Source organism: Marmota marmota, unplaced genomic scaffold, assembly GCF_001458135.2.
Source record: "Marmota marmota marmota unplaced genomic scaffold, marMar, whole genome shotgun sequence".
Classification (NCBI taxonomy): domain Eukaryota; kingdom Metazoa; phylum Chordata; class Mammalia; order Rodentia; family Sciuridae; genus Marmota; species Marmota marmota.
In genome coordinates this window covers 45,333-65,698 of record NW_026000349.1, presented here as the reverse complement: position 1 = coordinate 65,698, position 20,366 = coordinate 45,333, and the positions used below count along the sequence as shown (strand labels likewise).

General features: G+C 35.9%; 1 protein-coding gene across 1 annotated transcript in view; it reads left to right on the top strand.

The window, feature by feature from the left end:
* The window catches only part of LOC125614530 (broad substrate specificity ATP-binding cassette transporter ABCG2-like), a gene marked incomplete at its 3' end in the record, with an annotated part of 101,047 nt that overhangs the window by 76,338 nt on the left and 4,343 nt on the right, over positions 1-20,366 (top strand). The window contains exons 5-8 of the mRNA XM_048797467.1: positions 5,080-5,216; positions 11,689-11,840; positions 13,260-13,349; positions 13,654-13,901. Coding sequence (XP_048653424.1) covers positions 5,080-5,216; positions 11,689-11,840; positions 13,260-13,349; positions 13,654-13,901 — 627 coding nt within the window. The remainder of the gene's footprint in view (positions 1-5,079; positions 5,217-11,688; positions 11,841-13,259; positions 13,350-13,653; positions 13,902-20,366) is intronic.

The following is a 20,366-nucleotide window of genomic DNA, read 5'->3' as shown; positions in this document are numbered from 1 at the left end:
ATAGTAGAGGATAGGAAAAGTAGCAGAATGCAACAGTTACTAATAGGGCATTATGTAAAAATGTAGATGTGTAACCGACGTGATTCTGCAATCTGTATTTGGGGTAAAATTGGGAGTTCAAAACCCACTTGAATCAAATGCATGAAATATGATTTGTCAAGAGCTTTGTAATGTTTTGAACAACCAATTAAAAAAAAAGAGATGACATACTTTGTCTTCATTGATGTTCTTTGTTCTAAGTGTTCTACTCTGTTGATGATACTCTCATTTGAGTTTTTAATTTTAATTTGGTTTATCATTTCTTTCATTTATAGGACTTTTTTTTTTGTATAACATCTATCTTCCTGTAGAGGTGATCTTTTGCTTCCTGGATTTGTTTATGTAATTCATTGTTGAAGTTATCTTTCATTGTCTGCATTTGTTGTCTAATGTCTTTCCTGAGACTCCAGAACATCTGAACCATGAATATCCTGAAATCATTATCTGACTTTCTTTCTGCTGTAGATGTTACCTCTTTTAATGTTGTATTGTCTTGCATTGTTTGTGGTCCTTTCTTTCCTTGTCTTTTCATGCTGCTCATCATGTTTCTTTCCAGCTCTGTGAGTCTGTTGTGTTATTGTTTTTCCCCTATAGATTTATATTGCACTTGTATAGTTCCAAAATCTCTCCTTTGTGGGGAAAGACAATGTTAACAGTTCCCAATATCAACAATCCATCGTCTATGAACAAGTTTTCATTATCAATACATTTATAGTTAGTCTCTATGCCTAGAGATGTTGGATTCAATCATTATTTAAAATATAGTCATTAGTTTCATAAAAGCCATACCATTTCTGATGGTGTACAGAGAACTGAAAGTCAGGCATAGGACATTATGTTAAAGGGGAAATGTGTGAGGGTATGGAGTTAATCTATCTTAGCAACTTTGGAGGAAAACTCTAGTGAATAGACAGGAGATAGTTTAGGGGAGATAGGTTAGGGAAGAATGCATAAAATCAAACACCTATATGTATTTAGAAAATTACCTGAAGTAAAAATAGTAAAAGTTAGGAGGTTGAAAATGGGAGAGAGGGTGTAAGAAAATTAAAAAGAAAAGAAAGAAAGAGAAAAAAAGAGAGGGAGAAAGAAAATAAGAAAAAGGGGGGGGATTATGCAATTCCTCTATTATATCATTCTGGTGATTCAGTTCTGAAAGTCCTATTTCATGCAAACTACTTGGTTTCACATATGTTGGGGTTGTAGGAACCAGTGGGGGAAGGGTAGAGGAGAATGGATGAGAAGAGAGAAAAAAAAAAAAACTCTTAGAATTCTGTTTTCTTTTCTTCCAGTAGGTCGAATTGTCTATTCCAAGCTTGTGTCTCTGCCCTCAGGTAACCAGTGTGAGAGGGCTTGGGCATCTTCCTGGAGCCTCCCTGCTCTTAGTCTCTCTTGAGTTGAAGTTGTACAGTTGCAGTTCCATGTTGATAGCCATGCCCCCCAACTCTCTGTACAGTTGCAGTTCCATGTTGATAGCCATGCCCCCCAAAAAATTTTGAGAAAGGTTTTGAGTTATTACATCTGGGGGTGGGGCAATTGGAAACCAGGTACCTGACTAGCTGCAGAACTATGCTGGTAGCCATGCCCACCAAGAGATGGCGAGAAAGGTTTTCCAAGATGGATTCCGTCTGTTTCCTACGTCGGGTGTTTGGTGAGGTGGGGGGTGTTGGTGTGACCTTGTGCTGGGGCCAGAACTCAGTCTGGTGACCCACATGGGAGCGGAGCATAGTCTGGTGATCTACAGTTCTGTAGAAGTGCTGCTTGTGGTCACGTGTGTGTTCAGACTGTGGGCGTTGGGGCCAGAGTCTGGAGTCTGACCAGCAAGCAAAGCCTCTGCATTCCGTGTCACGCCCGCCGCTCCAGTGGAATCTGCAAAAGATTCCCTGTATGGTATCCTGTCACCTGCTCTGAGATGTAGTTTTTCATTGAGGCAGGACCCTGTGGAGAAGCCTTTTGACTGTTTTCTCGGATTCGTGCGCAGAGCCACCAGAAGCAGTACCTCCTCTACTCCGCCATCTTTGCTCCTTTGTTTAGTTTTAAATGTGACCAATCCTTTTTCCCTTGAAGTTTTTACAATTCTATCCTTATTCTATAGGTTGTGCATTTTTTAATAATGTTTCTAGGTATGGATGCATTGTGATTTTTGTATAATTTGATTCCTTTTGTCTCTTTTATTTGAATTTCTATCTCATTCTTAAGGTTTGAAAATTTTCCAATATTATTCATTGAAAAGATCATAAATCCCTTTATCCTTTATCTATCTCAATGAATCTTAAGTTTGGTGTTTTAATGACATCCCAGATTTCTTGAATATCATTTTTAGAATTTCTTTATCTTTACCGAAGTGATCTTTCACTTCCTGTATTTTACCCCCAATTTTGCTTTTTACATCTTTTAAGGTAATAGAACATTTTAACTATGAAATTCCTAAATTATTTTTCTACATGTCCTCCATGGTAGTGTCCATGGAGTCGGTTGTTGAAGCATTATTGGTTTGGGGTTGATTTGTTCACTTGCTTTTTCATACCATTTCTATGACTACCCATCTATTGGTATAGTTTTCACTTCTTTATTAATGGAGGGACTACTTGTGAGTTTCTTTTTCTTAAGACCCCTGTATTGATAGAATATCCAAATATTTATTTACTTTTTCAGTGTGTCACTTCTGCTTCTCCTAATATCAGCACCACTTTTTAAAATGCCAGTGAATCCTATTTACCATAATCATTTCAGAGCCAAGTTAAATACTATTCACCTTATAAGAAATAAAACTTTTTGCTATTTTTTTTCCACAGTTCCCCATATATACATGTAAACATGTAATAAAGTTCTGGAATAGCTCAAAAAATAGTTAATAGTTATTAAATTCAGTACAATTACTGTAACCTTAAAAGAGGAATAAGAGCAGGGGAGAAAGATAGGCCAAAAAGAATTTGAGAAAATATAGGATGTAAAAATAAAGAGAGAGAAAAAAGATATAAAATATAATTCACACCCAGATACAAAGGCAAAATAGATGGATGATGAGTATGTAAGGTAGTATTAGATAATGCAAGAGAATGAATCAGGGATATGAAAAACAAGTATAAACCAGAGAAATGAAAACAAAGATAGGAAGATTGACACCAAATAATACTTTAAACCATTAGATAAAATACATTCAAATGGGTTGAAGGTACAGTGTTGGCTATTGGGGTCACTACTCTCATTCATGTTAACGAATTCTGTAAATTATCAAAATTGATGTTAGGGTTATTTATAGTAAACCATGCCAAGGTAAAGAAAAATGATGCTGAATCTTGGTTTGGATTTCAGAGGGGTTTGGACCTGTAGCAGATGAACATCATTCCTTGGCTGTGGATCTCTCCTGAGTTACAGTGGTGTAGGAGCCACCTTTCACCAGTTATTTTTGTTTGCTGAGTGATTGAGTCAGGTTTACTTTGGGGCTGCTATTTTTTAACTGATTTTGTCTTTTTAGGAAAGTACTTTCTTTACTCTCTTATTTAGCTGCAAGTCGGCACTTCCATTAGTTTTTTGCTTAGATTTCCAGGGGAAATGTACAAAGTTGTTGGCTTCTTACAACCATAAAGTCTCATTGATTGAAATAATTTATTTTTTAGTTCTTTATGATCTGAACATAACAGAAATGTTAAAAAAATAGTTTGATTACTCTAATGATATGAACAATTACCTAATAATTAAAGTATTAATGCAACTGTATTAGTAATAATATCATTCATTTCAATTGCTCATTTTCCCCTTTTTCTCCCATACTAACATAAGAAAATAAGCACATTTCCTTACCTTACCAATATCAGTATCAGTGAAAAAATGGACAAGGTCTCTGTATTATCAACTGTTTTATGACTACATTTATATTCATTCACATTTCCATAATTGTTCCCAAAGGCCTTATTTATTGGTTTATAATAATTATAAAGAATAATAGATTTAATTGTGGTATATTTAGACATTTATATAATACTTTGAATTAGGTACCCAAATGTCTTTTATAGTAAAATTGTTAATGGAAACCAATCAAGGGCCATAAGGAGCATTCAATAATGATATGTTTAGAGACTCCAAATTCTAGATGTATTTTTTTACTTCCTACCTCCCCCAGAGCTTCTTTATTCCCTTTCCACACATATACTGGTGAAAAGATTAGGCCAGTTGCCCTGTGAAATATACCCTCTTCTGGGATTTTCTGAAAAGATGAATGAGCAATTCTGAGGTATGTTAACTTGTAGAAATAATTATTGTGAAAAAATTATGAAATTGAAAATATGTGAATATGGAATGATGGGTAGTATATGTTTCTTGCTCCAAGGTGATTCTCTTTTTTTTTTCAATCCAATTGGGATCCTTTGTGGAGATGGTATGTCTGTAGGAAGTTGTCACAACACTCTAAAAGATCATTATAGGTAGTGTCCTTTATATTTCCTCCTATTTTATTTGTTTGTTTGTTTGTTTATTTTTGGTACCAGGGATTGAACCCAAGGGTACTTAAACATTGAGCTATATCTCCAGTCCTTTTTTTATATTCTATTTAGAGACAGGGTCTCACTAAGTTGCTTAGGGCCTCACTAAGTTGCTTAGATCCTCACTAAATTGCTCAGGCTGGCTTTGTTTTCATGAATTCCTGCCTCAGCCTCCCAAAGTACTGTGATTGCAGGCATGCTCCACTGAGAACAGCTCTTCTCCTATCTTAGTAGTCATTTCCCCATTTTATAGGCTTTTCTTTTCTTTCTTTTTTAGTGTTTAACTTACTCTCTTAAAACTGACTATTTGGTGAGGAATTCACAGGACTATTAAAAGAATGATCTTCATATCAGGTACAACCACTTGAGAACTTTGCACTGGGACTCAGCTTCCACATGTGGTTAGAGTGAAACATCCCCCTTCGCCTAGGTGTCATTTACTTGCTGTTCAGAATAATGAGGAAAATTAGGTAAAGTGTCTCTAGCAGAACTGCTGGTGGTTAATTCACCAAAAGATAGTGATGATGAAAATTTGTGAAAATGATAATAATTTGTATTTTAGGTAAAATCTAAAGGAGAAAGAAAAAGGACTAGTATAGGAATGGAGCTGATCCTTGATCCTCTCATCTTGTTCCTGGATAGGCCCACAACTGGCTTAGATGGGAGAACAGCTAATGATGTCATCAGACTCCTAAAAAGGCAAATGCTATGGCAACATTACATTTCATCTGTTTACTATCTGATCACTTCCAGTTACCGGTATTCCTAGTGCAGGAGATTCAGAAGCTTAAAAAAATAGTGTTCCTTCTTTTTTAGCAAGTTACAGTCAATAAACAAGAAGTGTATCAAGAATGATGAAAAAACACATAGGGAAGTAAGGTCATGGTGAGGGCAGGGAGCTGTTTTAAACAGGAAGGTCAGAGAAGACCACAAGCATGTTACACCTGAGTTGGGAGAGAGTGAGATGTGCTATAAATCAGAAGAGGGTTCTGGTTGGAAGAAGCAGCCAGTGGCCCTGAGATAGAGCATGTCTTATGTGTGTGGAATATCAGCAAGGCCAGAGGGACAGACCCAGAGACTAAGGGGAGTGGAGGTTGCCTGATGAACTGTCACAACAATGCTACAGATTGGGGGCTCAACAACAAAAAAATTTCTTATATCTCTGGAGACAGAAAGTTGAAACTAATGTGTCTTCTGGTCATTTCTTCATTAGTTTGTAAATGGCACCTTCTCCATTGTGTGTCTGTGTCCTAATCTCCTCCTAACTGGACATAGTCAGATGAGGACCCCCTGATGATCTCATTTAAACTTAAAGACCTCCTTGATGGTGCTATGTCCAATGTGGTTACATTCTGAGGCACTGGGGAATAGGACTTCAACATCTGAGTTTGGGGAGGACACAGTTCAGCCAATGAAATGTGTTTAGGATGTGAGGTGAAGTTGGGCTGATGGCAGATTTCATGGATCTCATAGACTATCAAAGAAGTATGGCTTCTCCTGTCACTAGGGGACATAGTGATATTTTGAGAGTTTTAGAGCACAGCAATGGCTGTGGGGAAGACTGTGCAGTTAGGCAAGGATGAGAGAAGACCCAGTGAAGGAGCTGCTGAGCTTCAACCAGAATGGTCATGGTGAGCAGAAGGTGGTTTCTGTTTCCAAGGGAACCAATAGGATCAGGTCAGGATTTGCACCTGGGATGGGAGGATTAAGACAATGACTGCTGAGATTTGGGGCTTGAAGAAGTGGAAGAATGAACTTAAATAAATGGGATTTCCTTTATCAAGAAAGAAAAATGGCCAGGTGGGGTGCTGCACACCTATAATCCCAGCAGCTCTGGAGGCTGAGGCAGGAGGATCACACATTAAAATCCAGCATCAGCAAAAGCAAGACTCCAAGCACTCAGTGAGATCTTGTCTCTAAATAAAATACAAAATAGGGCTGGGGATGTGGCTCAGTGGTTGAGTGCCCCTATCCTCAATCCCTGCCCCATCCCCCCACAAAAAAAGAAAGAAAGAAAGGAAAGAAGGAAGGAAGGTGGGAAGGGATGTTTATAGGAAATTTGTCAATAGTTGAGATTTATACAACATCTTTAAAAATATAAACATATTTCAAACTGACAGAAAGTATCTAAGAACAATACAGATGAAATCCTACTCTTCTCACCTGGATTCCCCTCTGTTACTTTTCATTCCATATGCAGCCTCTCCTTTCTTCTCTGCTGTTTCCCACATAGGCTTTTCTGCCATCATGTGCTACTACAACCTCCAATCAGGGAGGACATGCCATCATCTGCACTCCACAGTTCACTCCACAGATATTGCTTTGCCAATATCCAATCAGGGCTACTCAGATTTCCCCAGTTCTCCCTAGTGTCTCTGTTTCCTGCCTTTTTGGGATCCTCTACAGAAATATATTTTTCCTGTCTTTTTTCAATCTGAAAAGTTAATGGCACACTGCAGGGTTTATCCCAGTGCGTGTTGTATGAGCTGACTCAGGCATGAAAGGATGCTGAGTTCTCAGTGAAACACACCTGGGCATGCAACCTACACAGCCTTTATCATCTAATTGTGGTGCACATATATGTATACATAGATGTTTCCTAAAAATACATGCATGAGCATAGATATATCTATATTTATTGCTATTTCTGTTATTGAATACATTGAAAAGACCAGGAACTCATAGCAACATTTCTGATGCCAATCTGACACCTCTGTCTTACTTTTAGTCTTTGCTATTTTCACATTTGTAAGTGACTTCAGACATGGAGATATTCAACTCCCATTATCTCAAAATATGTACTTACTTTCTTATGCAGTAATTTATTTGTTTAAGGAAGCCAATCTCCTTGTAGCTATGGTCTCTCCCTTTGTCCACCACCTCTAGAAACTCCTCTGCCCCATTGTTTTAAGCTGCCAATCACACTACTTTCATGGCCTCCCTTCTGTCACAACCTTGCTTCCTCTGATGCCCATGATGCATTGAGCAAGTGTCTATGCTACAAGAGAGGAAACAACAAGAACTGAAGATATGTATGGGTTTAAACTTCTTAAGTTTAAGATGTAATTTACACATATAAGTGAAGATGCCAAGACATGGGTCTGGAGTTCAGGCCCCATTACAGAATATATGTAGGATATTTTTATTCACAGATATTTTCTTTGTGGGTTGCTCTGCTTAGCACACAGTCCTCTTTCCTCATGCCCAGAGCTTTGGTCAGTCCTTCCCAAGCACTGCTGAGCATACTCATCACCTGGAACTTATTGAAATGCAGATCCTGTTTCTCTAGGTTCCTGGAAGGAATCAAAGTTCTCTACAGTAGTTTTAAAGAATTACTGACACTGATTCAGTTAGTCCTCAGGCCCCACTTTGAGTGTTAGAACTCTCAGGTATCCCATGTCCATCTTCCAGTCCTTTCTCAGCTTCTTATTGTCAGTTGAATAATTTCCAGTTTCTTTTCGAAGGGTTCAACATGGTCCTGTTTGGTCCTCTCTATTAGTTATCTTCTTCACCCAAAACAACAGCAACACAAGCACACACATAGACACTGCTTGTTGTGTTACACAGAAAGGCTTCTTATAGTTTTGAATTTTAGACCTGTTCACTTCACACTTTGTTCACCTTGTATCTCTTTTCTTAGCTCACTATTGTTGGGAATTTGGATATTCTACTTTTATCACCTCCAGAATGGGTTATCACTTTCCCTTTTTTGTTTATAAGGAGCCATTAACTTCTTCGAATCCAATCATATTGAAATTATAGACCTTATCTCCTTTTTCTCTTTGAGGAAGATCATCTTTGGATATATTAGATATACTAGGTGCTTGATCATCTTTGGATATATTAGATATACTAGGTGCTTATCAAATTCTTAAATTGAAGTGATTCTCCTCATAAAATATTTACAAAACAGTTTGGAAAAGTTTTTTTTTTTTTTGCCTTTGTTTCTTATACCCATAAGTAATAATTCCTATAACAAGTAGGTGAGAAATGTTTCTACCGTAAAATCAAACCAGACTCAGATTCCAGCCTTGCCATTTAGTAACTGTGAGCCATTGGTTAGTTACTTGACCTTTAAACTTTATATGTCAAAAGAAGAAAATACTAATATTATAATATCCTTGTGAAAACATTGTGGAAATTCAATTTATCACTAAAACATATAGCTAAGTGCTAAATAACATTCAAAGTGCTTAACAGTATTAATGTATTACTAAGGTAGGATGAAAACCAATTACTAAAGAGCCAGGATACTTAAATGATCAATGAAAATTTGTATATGACCATCCTTCTAATACTTCATTGATAACTAGTTTCAAAAGTGAGTATACTCAAAATAATCTAAGATACTTGTTAATAATATGGACTCTCTATTCCAACCACCAGAGATTGTATACCAATTTCCCTGAATTCACTGTCTTGGAAAACTCTCTAGAAAACTGCATTTTCACCAATTTCTAGTCAACTCTAGACTGCTAAAGCAATAAACTTTAAGATTCTTTAGTCTTTTTTTTTTTTGAAGTCTATTACTTTATTGAGGAATATTAGCAGAGTTAGTACAATCAGATTGGCACAGAGAGGTACTAAAGGAAAATGATGTTGAAATGGGAATTTTTTTCCTTTTCAATAAAGGGTAGAAAGTAACCAGCAGAAAAATGAAAGGGATGAGGAATAGGGTAACATTTCAACTCTTATTCTCCCTCCTCCCCACTTTGTTCATGTTCTTTGCTCTGAACTCACTAAAATTACAATACAGGTTGTGAAACATTTGGAACAATTATTGTAAATTATTAGAAAAAGAAATTGTGGTCTAAGGCACTGGAAAATAAAGCATTAGGTACATTATGAATACTAACTGAATAAAAAAGCAGATTCCATTTGCAAACTCAACATGAACTAATCATACAATCTTGAACATTTCATCTTTTCTCTACTGGTGTCTGGTTGCTCATACAGTGTTCTTTTTAAATTCATTCATTTTTATTGAAGTGATCTCTAAGTTCTTACATTTGATTGGAATGATATGCCTAGTATAACATCCAATACAAAGCCAACTCACACAAAACGTTTTTGAACATAACATGAATATGTCATCAACTTTTCCTAAGAGGTTAAAACATATGGCAAATAATAACAAAATGTGATATAGTAAGTCTACTTGTTATAATTATTTTACCTAAATTATGCAAATAATATTTTTGTTGGTTTTGATACAATAGAAGGAAGAGGTTAAAAATATATCAAGAGCATTGTAATGTTTTGAACAACCAATAAAAAATATGAAACAGTAGAGTTTATCTGAATAGAAAAAGTAGGCATTAGGATAGAACAGTAAACATTCTAAACCCTGTAGTGACACTAGATTTACAGTCTGCTGGATGTGAGCAATGCAAATATCCAGAAGCAGAAAATTGTCAAATGAGAGGAGATAGGCAAAGTCAAAACTCAGTAATTACATGTGGGTCATGTGGGTTTCATAATTTGCTGATTGTTTTAATCTCATTATTGTTAAACATTTTTTTTTCTAAATTCTATCTCCTTTTATTACTTGTTTTTTTAAATATTTTTTTCTTGTGATTTTGTAACATTTTATTTAGTGCAGACTTTCCTCAGTTGAAAGAAGCAATATAGTCTTCAGTGTATTCATTGTGATTTGAAAATAATTTTTTTTTAAATTAAGAACAATTCTAATACTTCCTTGAACAGTGGTGATTGAAAATTAACAGGTCTAATGGCATTAACAGATAAAGAAGGTATGCATATCTCAAACATAAGCATACAACTAAAATGCTATAATTAAATAAAAACCTAAGCTTAAAATATCCTAATCAATGCATTTTAAAACCTAAGAGTTATTTGAAAGACTTTTTACATTCATTAGTATTTCATTTATTTTTTTCTGGTATACTGTTTTTGCAACTTAAAAAAAAAAAACACACACATTTCTATTGATGCAAAAAAAATCTCTTTAGTAAAACAAAGAAAACTAAGTACATTTTTTTAAATTTTGAGTTGTATATCCAATTTCTAAATTGTATATTAAATTTTTAAAATTCTTTAATTCTTTATTGTTCTCTAGCAAACCTAGTTTAGATAATGTAATGGCATTTCTCAAGTACTTTTTTCATGACAGAAAATTTAGATAGAAAAAGTTCACAAATAGACTATTAGTGAACTTGTACTCTCTCTTTCCTGATTTAACCTAAATTTTCAGGATTTGACCAGTGATTTTTATTATATAAAATGTGTATGAGAGCTTTCTGTGTTCACTTAAGAGAAACATTTTTCTCCATTTTATAATATTTGGATTAAAGTTTCATGAAAAATGTTTTTTACACAAATATAGATAGTTAACTCTCATATATGTAAAATAATTTCTGCCTGTGTATCAAATATCACTAGTTCTCTTTCATTGGTAACAAGGGGGGTGTATTTTGAGGATAATAATATGAGACAGTGCAAAAACTCAGTGTAAAAAAGAAAACATCTTTTTGTTTTGCTCTTATTTTCCACAAAATTTAATTTCTTTTTAAAAATTTTTTTTTATTGTTGGTTGTTCAAAACCTTACATAGTTCTTGATATATCATATTTCACACTTTGATTCAAGTGGGTTATGAACTCCCATTTTTACCCCGGATACAAATTGCAGAATCACATCAGTTACACATCCATTGATTTACATATTGCCATACTAGTGTCTGTTGTATTCTGCTGCCTTTCCTATCCTCTACTATCCCCCATCCCCTCCCCTCCCCTCCCCTCTCTTTAGTCTTTTAATAAAAGCATTGAATTTAAATATTCCCAACTCCATGTATGTAATGAGTTGAGATGAGAAATTTGTAAGAGAAAAGCAAGTTGAACTGAGAGAAAACGCTCTACTGGCAGAAATAAGTATTTTACAAAATATTTCAAGGTTCAGATATTTTGGATGGGGGATACTGGGGATTGAACTCAGGGACACTTGACCACTGAGCCACTACCCCAGCCCTATTTTGTATTTTATTTAGAGACAGGGTCTCACTGAGTGCATATTGCCTGCTTTTTCTGTGGCTGGCTTTGAACTTTGATCCTCCTGTCTCAGCCACCTGAGCCACTGGGATTATAGTCGTGCATCACCATACCAGCAAGGTTCAGATAATTAATGATTTATTATTTTCCTTTTTCACTTAGGATTTCTGAGCAGGGACGCATGATCATCTTCTCCATCCATCTGCCTCGCTATTCCATCTTCCAGCTGTTTGACAGCCTCACCATACTGGCCTCAGGAGAACTAATGTATCACGGTCCTGCCCAAAGGACTTTAGAGTACTTTGAGTCTGCAGGTGTGGTTAAACATTTTATGCCCTAGATCCTTTATTCATAGACTCCTGGAAGAGGAGAGGAGTCCCCAGGAGTGCTACAGGAATGCTCTTTGATCTTGCATAGACTTAACTGGGGTGTCTCCACTCTAAAACATATTTTGGTCAGTTCAATGCCAGAATTCTTTTTCATTTTGCAGCATTTTTTGTTTTTCAGGTCTCTCCCCTTTTCCTGTCTTATTTGAATATGCATGGTGTGTGTGTGTGTGTGTGTGTGTGTGTGTGTGTGTGTGTGTGTTTGTTTCATGGGACTTTTTTCTCCTTTTCAGTTATGTTGACCTTTTCCTGAAAGTTCAGTAAGTAACATGTTGAACTCACACTTAGTATTCTGTCAGTTGAACTTTTTTGAAAACATGTAACAGATTGTGATATTACAGTGTTTCCCCTGACACATAATCTTGCTCTGCCTTCTTCAGGGCTCATGGAAATGTTTCTTAGAAACATTAAATTGAATATTTAAGTCTTGAATAGCTGGCCCTGAATCTGATATAATGGGCCAAAATTTCTGGTCTGTCTGGTTCTTTCTATTTCAGACTGAGTACTCTGATTTCTTTAATGGTTTACCTATCTGCTTCACTTCAGGGGTTTGTGGATATGATTATAGATGTTTATCCATGACCCCAAATAAAGTTGTAAATAATCATTCCTTCTTAATTTGTTTTTATTAAATATCTGTCACTTAAAAACACATCAAACACATGAGATTTGGGAATCCAGGGAAGATGAACTAAAGAGTCAGAGCTCAGGCCAAATTTAGATGTTGAGGTGAGAGGTCAGGTGTGCTGTGCTGGTCATGTTCTCTCAATAATGCTTCTCTGGGAATTTGTTGTCTATTTGGAATTATGGCATCTTGAGAGATGATCATTTGGAACTCTGAATTTAGTAGGTTGCAAAGCAACATCTGCTAACATACATACTGCTGTTCCAGTATTCTCTAGGTGAACTCAGTATTCTCTAGGTGAACTCAGTATTCTCTAGGTGCACAGTTCACCAGAAACTTAATATCCTTTCTAGGATCTACATTTAGATTTTTGAAGAAGTACTAGTAAACAGTAGAGCATATTGATAGCTGCTTGGATTTTGAATTTTTATGAGAGGTAAGCACTAATGTAAGATGTTCTGAAGAGTCCAAGAATAGTTTGGGATACATTTTTTTGTTTTATTTATTTATTTTTTTGCCTGAGAGAGACAGTTGTTGAAATATTATGTGATTAAATAAAGAAGAGGAAAGGATAAATTAGAGAGGGCAGAAGAGAGCAAGAAGATGAGGAAAAAGTTGTTCAATCTGCCTTACCTACCCCTCACCTCCAGCATCCTCTGCATGTGAGTCTTCTTTACCTTCCAAGACTATCAGCTTGAGTTCTGGGGTGTCTTATTTTGTAGGTTTTCCCTGTGAATTCTACACTAATCCTGCAGAAATATTCCTGGACTTCTTTCATGGTGTAATAAAGAGAGAGTCAGAAGAACATGAAGGTATGTGAACTTTTCACATTTTCACATTTTTGCCCAAGGTTTAGCAAAGAGATGATTCATGAAAACATGACCTTGTGAATTTACATATTGATGTGATGAACAAATAGACATTGTCAGTGAGTGCTGTGGGCATTTTTATTTGTGAATGTACATGCTAATTCATTTTTGTACTCAAGCTACAAAATATAGGAGTTGTACAAATAAAAGGTCAAGAGAAAACTTGTGAAATCAGGAGTAATTTGTTTATAATGAGTTAATACTCTATGCAGTAATCTGTGACCTCTTATCCTCTTCCAGTCCAAAGCTAACAAGACTGAAATACCTTCAAAGACAGATGATTCACAGATAAAAGAATTAGCTAATAATTTTGCCAAGTCCACTTTCTACAAAGACATAAAAACTGAACTGCATGAATTCAAAAGGGATAAGAATAAGAGGTGCTGGGTCAGGAAGGAGATTCCTTATGTCACCTCCTTTGGTCATCAGCTTATTAGTCTCACCAAGCATTCATTCCAAAGCTTTGCGGGTAATCCCCAGCACTGGATAAATGAGGTAAGTGACAAATTCTTCCAGTTATGCTGTGAAATACCCATGTGAGAGCTATTTGTTTCTAATATGGACTTATGCAGGATTATTTTTTCTTCTACCCATCCTTCCATTTATTAGTCACGCCCCCTCCATTTGGAATTTAGAAACAGCCAATCATTCTAGTGTATTATCTTTGATATTAATGGTCCCCCAAAACTCATGGTTGAAAGCTGGTCTCCAAAGGAACAATATTCAGAGGTTGGGCTCTTTGGAAGTGGCTGTATCATTTGACATCATCAATGGACTAATCCTTTGATGGATTCATAATTTGATGACATTATTAGGAGGTGATGTAAACTGTACCAATCAGGATCTAGTGAGAGGAAGTAGGTCAAGTTGCCTGCCTTGGAAGGGTTATGTTGTCCCTGACACCTTCCTTGCTCTGATTCTGGACTGCCATGAGATGAGCAGCTTTCAGCCTCCACACCCACATGCCTTGAAGTTCTGCCTCACCTTACTCTTAAACCACAGAATCTGAACTGACATGTCTAAAACTGTGAGTCAAAATAAAATTTCTCTCTTACTTGGTTTCATGTTGCTGTGACCAGTATCCTGACAAAAACAACTTAGAGAAAAAAAAAAAAACATTTATTTGGGGATCATGTCTTCAGAAGTTTCAATTCATAGAGAAGTGACTGCATTGTTCTGGGCCCATGGTGAGGCAGCACATCATGGAGGAAGGGCTCAGCATAAAATGCTCTCCAGCTCATGATGGGCTCAAGAAGCAGAGAGAGGGAGTAGAGCTGCAGGAAGAGCAATGCTTTCAGGGCACCCCCTGCTTTACTCCCAGTGACTCATCTCTTTCAGCCACAGCCCACCTGCCTGCAGTTACTGCCCAGTCAGTCCATTCAAACTAGGACAGACAAATTAGATTACACAATTCAATCATTCACCTGTGAATTTTCCTGTATTATCATAGGAGCTTTTGGGGGACATCTAATGTCCAACCATAACATGTTCTTTCTTGGTATTTTAAATATTTATTTTTGTCACAGTGATAAAAGATGAGAAACACAACAGGTAAAAAGCAATTTGAGTTTTTACTCATGTAAAGCTCTTTAAGTGGCTTCTGTACTATATAACTCAAAAATGTTGATTATATTTATCTCAATTATAGTGTGTGTATATACATATACACACACTATAATGGATAATGTTAGTCAAAATTTTATTTGTTAAAAATGTTCAGACAGATAATATCAACCACATATGGAATTTGCTGAGAGCTGTCCATTGTCATTTATTGACTCATTCCAAAGATAAATTGAAATATCATGTGTTCCATTTGGAGACTCTACTATACTAGTGAATGAAATGAGTAAAAATAAAAATCTCTGCTTGTGTAGACTTTTTTTCCATATGAGGGAAGGGAAATGATAGATGAATAAAGAAAATACAGACTATGTCAGATGGTAAGATGAACTATGCAGAAGAAAAGAGAGAAATCATAGAAATGAAGAAGAGAGAAGGCTCAAAATAGGGAGAAGAGGATTGATTTGCCAATAAAATCAGGTGTTGAAGGAACCCAGTGCCATTTATATTCCTGAAGATAGTTTGTTCTGTCCACTGTCTGAGGGAGGAGACTGTAGGCAGAATGTAAGGATTGATGCTCCTCATTGAGAGATTTTAATATTGGCAAAGCAATAGATAACTCAAAGTATGTGTGGTTTATGCACAGGAAGTAACCAGATACAACAAGAATATTCATGGTGGGGTTAATTGCCTTAAATAAGATATGATGGTGTTCTTTTCTCCTTTTGATCTACTTTGTGGTAAGTGTTTTCAGTCCTCCAGGTTTTTATTTTATTTTGTTTTGTTTGTTTGTTTGTTGCAATACTGAGGATTGAACTCAGAACTTCACACATGCTAGGCCAGTGCTCTGCTATTGGGCTATATGTCTGGCCTATTTATTAGTTAATCTTAATCCCTATGTCACACAAAACACTGTTCCTTCAGTTAATTTGTCCAACATTTGGAGGGAAATCAATTTAGCTGGTTATTATTGTCCAACATTTGTAGGGAAATCAATTAGGGAAATCAATTTAGCTGGTTATTATTTTATTGATATTTTCATTGTCAATCATTGCATTTCTGTGTATTAAGATATGGCATGTTTTTGGCTTAATAAACTGACTTCTCAGCATAAGTACCACATTTTCATATTTAAGTATTGTTGCTCTCCAGGTGTACCTGAGGGCCTGCATCCCCATTTCAGTGATGATGTTCATTGTTTCAGACTTCTTTGGTCCATGTGATTTGGCATTTCTCTCAAGCAGTTTTGTGTCCCATTGTTCAAGGACAATATTTTATTCTTAGATCATCGATTTGATATCATTTGAAAAAAATGTCAGGCCAATTAGATGCATTAACTTTGATAGCCCATTGTTCAACAGGAAGATGCAGTATAATAAGCTGATTCTTCAGAGTGATTTATTCATTAGGCTTTTCTTACATGTCTCTAAAACTGATTTTTAAGTATCTTATCCAAGAAACATATGATATTCTGGGCAAGATGTTATTAGAACACAGGTGTTTTTACATCAGGATTATGAGTGTTTTGAGCCTTGGCTTCCTTAAGAGTCAAACAGCAGGCCCAGAGCCTCCAGGTAGCACATTCAGCCTACTTGTCTCATCATTGAACTCGGTTCTCTAAAAGCAATTCCAGCAATGTTCAGGGAAGCAGTAGTCTCTACAGTAAGGGAAAAACCTTGTAGAACCCTGAGCTCAGTGGAACAACTCTTGTTCAAGATTTTAAATGTTGAAACATTAGCTCAGGAGCAGGCAAACCCGTTTAGGTAAAACCTCAGAAGTTAATCATTTTAGACTCATGGCCACATATGTCATTTGTTTCACAAAGTCTACTCTTCCATTTCATGATTAAAGCAGCCACAGCTAACATATGAGCAAATGAACATTGCAGCATTCCAATAGACTTTATTTAAGGACACTGATTTTGAAATTCATATTGAAAGAAATATTATTCTTGAACTTTTACCTCCCAAGTTAAAAAAAAATGGAAAAAAAAACTATTGGGTTTTGGCCCATAGTTTACTAATCCTTGATATAAGTGGGGTTTTGTTTTGTTTGGTACTGAGGATTTAACACTGGGAGGCTATACCACTGAGACATATTCCCACACCTTTTCACGTTTTTTAAAGACAGGGTGATGCTATGTGTATTAGGGCCTTGGTAAATTTCTGAGGCTGGCTTTAAATTTGCCATCCTCCTGTCTTAGCCTCTCAATTCACCAGGAGTACAGGCATGTGCCACCATGCCTGGCTCTGACATCGAGTCCTTAAGCTTGTATGATTTTTATTTTTGTAAGTTTTGTGAAATGGAGTTATTTAAATGTAGAAGATATACAATCAATCAACAAATATATGAAAAAAATATTCATTATCGCTAGCAACTAGAAAAATTCAAATCAAAACAATGCTTTCCTGGTGACATTCCTTAATTTATTGCCTGATTTTTTTGTATTTTGTTGTAAACTAGTTATTTGTTGACATGATTCAGACTTGACATTTAACCAGATATGTTGGGATGAGGAATGAATGGATTATTTTTTTTAAAAAAAGGTTTATTGTTCATTTAATTATACTTTGACAACATTCTCCTTAATCTCTCTGAGATTCATTGTCTATACTTGCATACTAAATATTTGACTATGCATTCAATTTTTTTAATTAAATTATTTATTTATTCCAATTTGTTATATACGATACCAGAATGCAATTCATTTCATATTACACATATAGAACACAATTTTTAAAGTCTGGTTGTACCCAAGTATTTTCACACCATTTGTGTCTTCATACATTTACTTAGGGTAATGATGTCTAACTCATTCCACCATCTTCCCTACCCATAAACCCCCTCCCTTCCTCCCCTGCCCCTTTCCCCTATCTAAAGTTCCTCCATTCCTCCCATGCTCTGAGCGCCATTGCCATTATGAGACAGCATCCTCATATCAAAGGATACATTCAACTTTTGGATTTTGGGGATTGGCTTACTTCACTTAGCATTATATTCTCTGACTCCATCCATTTACCTGCAAATGCCATGATTTTATTCTCTTTTAGTGCTGAATAATGTTCCACTGTGTATATATACCAAAGTTTCCCTATCCATTCATCTACTGAAGGGCATCTGGGTTGGCTCCACAATTTAACTATTATGAATTGTGGTGCTATAAACATTGATGTGGCTATGTCCCTGTAGTATGCTGTTTCTAGGTCCTTTGGGTAAAAACGGAAGAGTGGAACAGCTGGGTCAAATGGTGGTTCCATTCCAAGTTTTCCAAGGACTCTCTATACTGCTTTCCATATTGGCTGCATAAATTTGCCATCCCAATGTATGAGTGTGCCTTTTTCCCCGCATCCTCACCAAGACTTACTATTGTTTGTATTCTTAATAGCTGCCATTCTGACTGGAGTGAGTGGAAATCTTAGAGTAGTTTTGATTTGCATTTTTCTAATTGCTAGTGATGATGAATATTTTTTCATATATTTGTTGATGATTGTATATCCTCTTTTGAGAAGTGTCTGTTCAGGTACTTGGCTCATTTATTGATTGGATTATTTATTTATTTTTGGTGTTAAGGTTTTTGAGTGCTTTATATATCCTAGAGTTAGTGTTCTATCTGATGGGCTTGTAGTAAAGATTTGCTCCAATTCTGTAGGCTCTCTATTCACCTCACTGATTGTTTCTTTTGCTGAGAAGAAGCTTTTTAGCTTGAATCCATCCCAATTATTGATTCGTGGTTTTAATTCTTGTGCTATAGGAGTCTTATTAAGAAAGATGGGGCCTAATACAACATAATGAAGATGTCACCTGGTTTTTCTTCCAATAGACACAAGGTCTCTGGTTTAATTCCTAGGTCCTTGATCCACTTTGAGTTGAGTTTTGTGCATGGTGAGAGATAGGGGTTTAATTTCATTGTGTTACATGTGGAGTTCCAGTTTTCCCAGCACCATTTGTTGAAGAGGCTATCTTTTCTCCAATATATGTTTTTGGCACCTTTGTCTAATATGAGATAGCTATAATTATGTGGGTTTGTCTCTGTGTCCTCTATTCTGTACCATTGGTTTACCTGTCTGTTTTGGTGCCAATACCATGCTGTTTTTGTTACTATTGTTCTGTAGTATAGTTTAAGGTCTGGAATAATAATACCACCGGCTTCACTCTTCTTGCTAAATATTATGCATTCAATTTTTAATTTTTTTAGAGAAAGCTACAAATATCCATCAATCCATATCTTGAGATGTGTTGTTTAAATACTTCTGGAAAAAGGGAGAATGACATAGTTGAAGAATTTCTCATCTTGATCTGTTTTGAACAGAGACCATTTGTACATATACAAAAAGCTCATAGTTAGGCTTATCTACTCTGTTGTTAAATGTTCAGTTTACTCAATGGCTTTGTTTTTCTTCATGCAAGAAGATACAATACATGTGAACTTCTTAAAAGCATGGAATGATCATGGATTCATCATTTTGTCAATATATTTGAAAAATGGCTAAAAATCACTAAAGAATATCCAAATGATAATATTCAGTCAGTGAAAGAAATGAAGTGTGAATGCAAGAGAAATGAAGGATGCAGAGTGTCTAATTTGAAGTCTGAATATCTTGACAGTTATACAATGGGAAAACATAGACTCTTGCATAGATGCGCATGCTGCATGTTGGTAGAGACATTAGCATAGATTTTGGAAACTTGATTAGTTGTAATAATGAACAGATTCTGAGGGTCTTGGGGGATATAGCAGGGGAATGGATTCCTACCCCCACCCCAAATTTCTGTATTATTAGCAAAGGACATTTCATAGGTGAAACATTTCACTAATCTTCTTTCCAGAGTCTGGTCTTCACAAATTATTCTTTACAATACACTGTTCTTTTCTTTGCATGTTGCCTGCATATTTGCCAAGTATCCATTACCAATTAGTTCATGGCTTGATACTGTTGTAATATTGAGATATTTTTTTAAGCTTTGATTATTGCAAGATTACTGGTAGGTATTTAGTTTTCTTTACATTCCTATCTCCTATATTATTATGTTTAGCTCACATATAATTATAAGAATTCCTTACATAAAATATGTTCTAATGTAACCCTGATCTTTTGCTAACTGAAGCACCATTAAGAGAGTTTTTATTGTAAGAGGAAATGTAACATTGTTCCATTTTCTCTGGGAGATATATAGACTGAGTAGGTGAAGATGGGTGGGAAAGGCAAAGAATTGGCAGCTCAGGTGTGTCAAGTTATCTGTAAGGCTCATTGGCTGGGAATGAAAGACAAGAAATATGAGCGGAGATGGTAATGGGAGGATTTGGGTAACCCCATCTGGCCAAATATTTTGGTGACAGTGACAATGCACTTTTCCTGCGTAGGTGGGGATTCCCCACATGTTAGCTAGGTGCAGTAC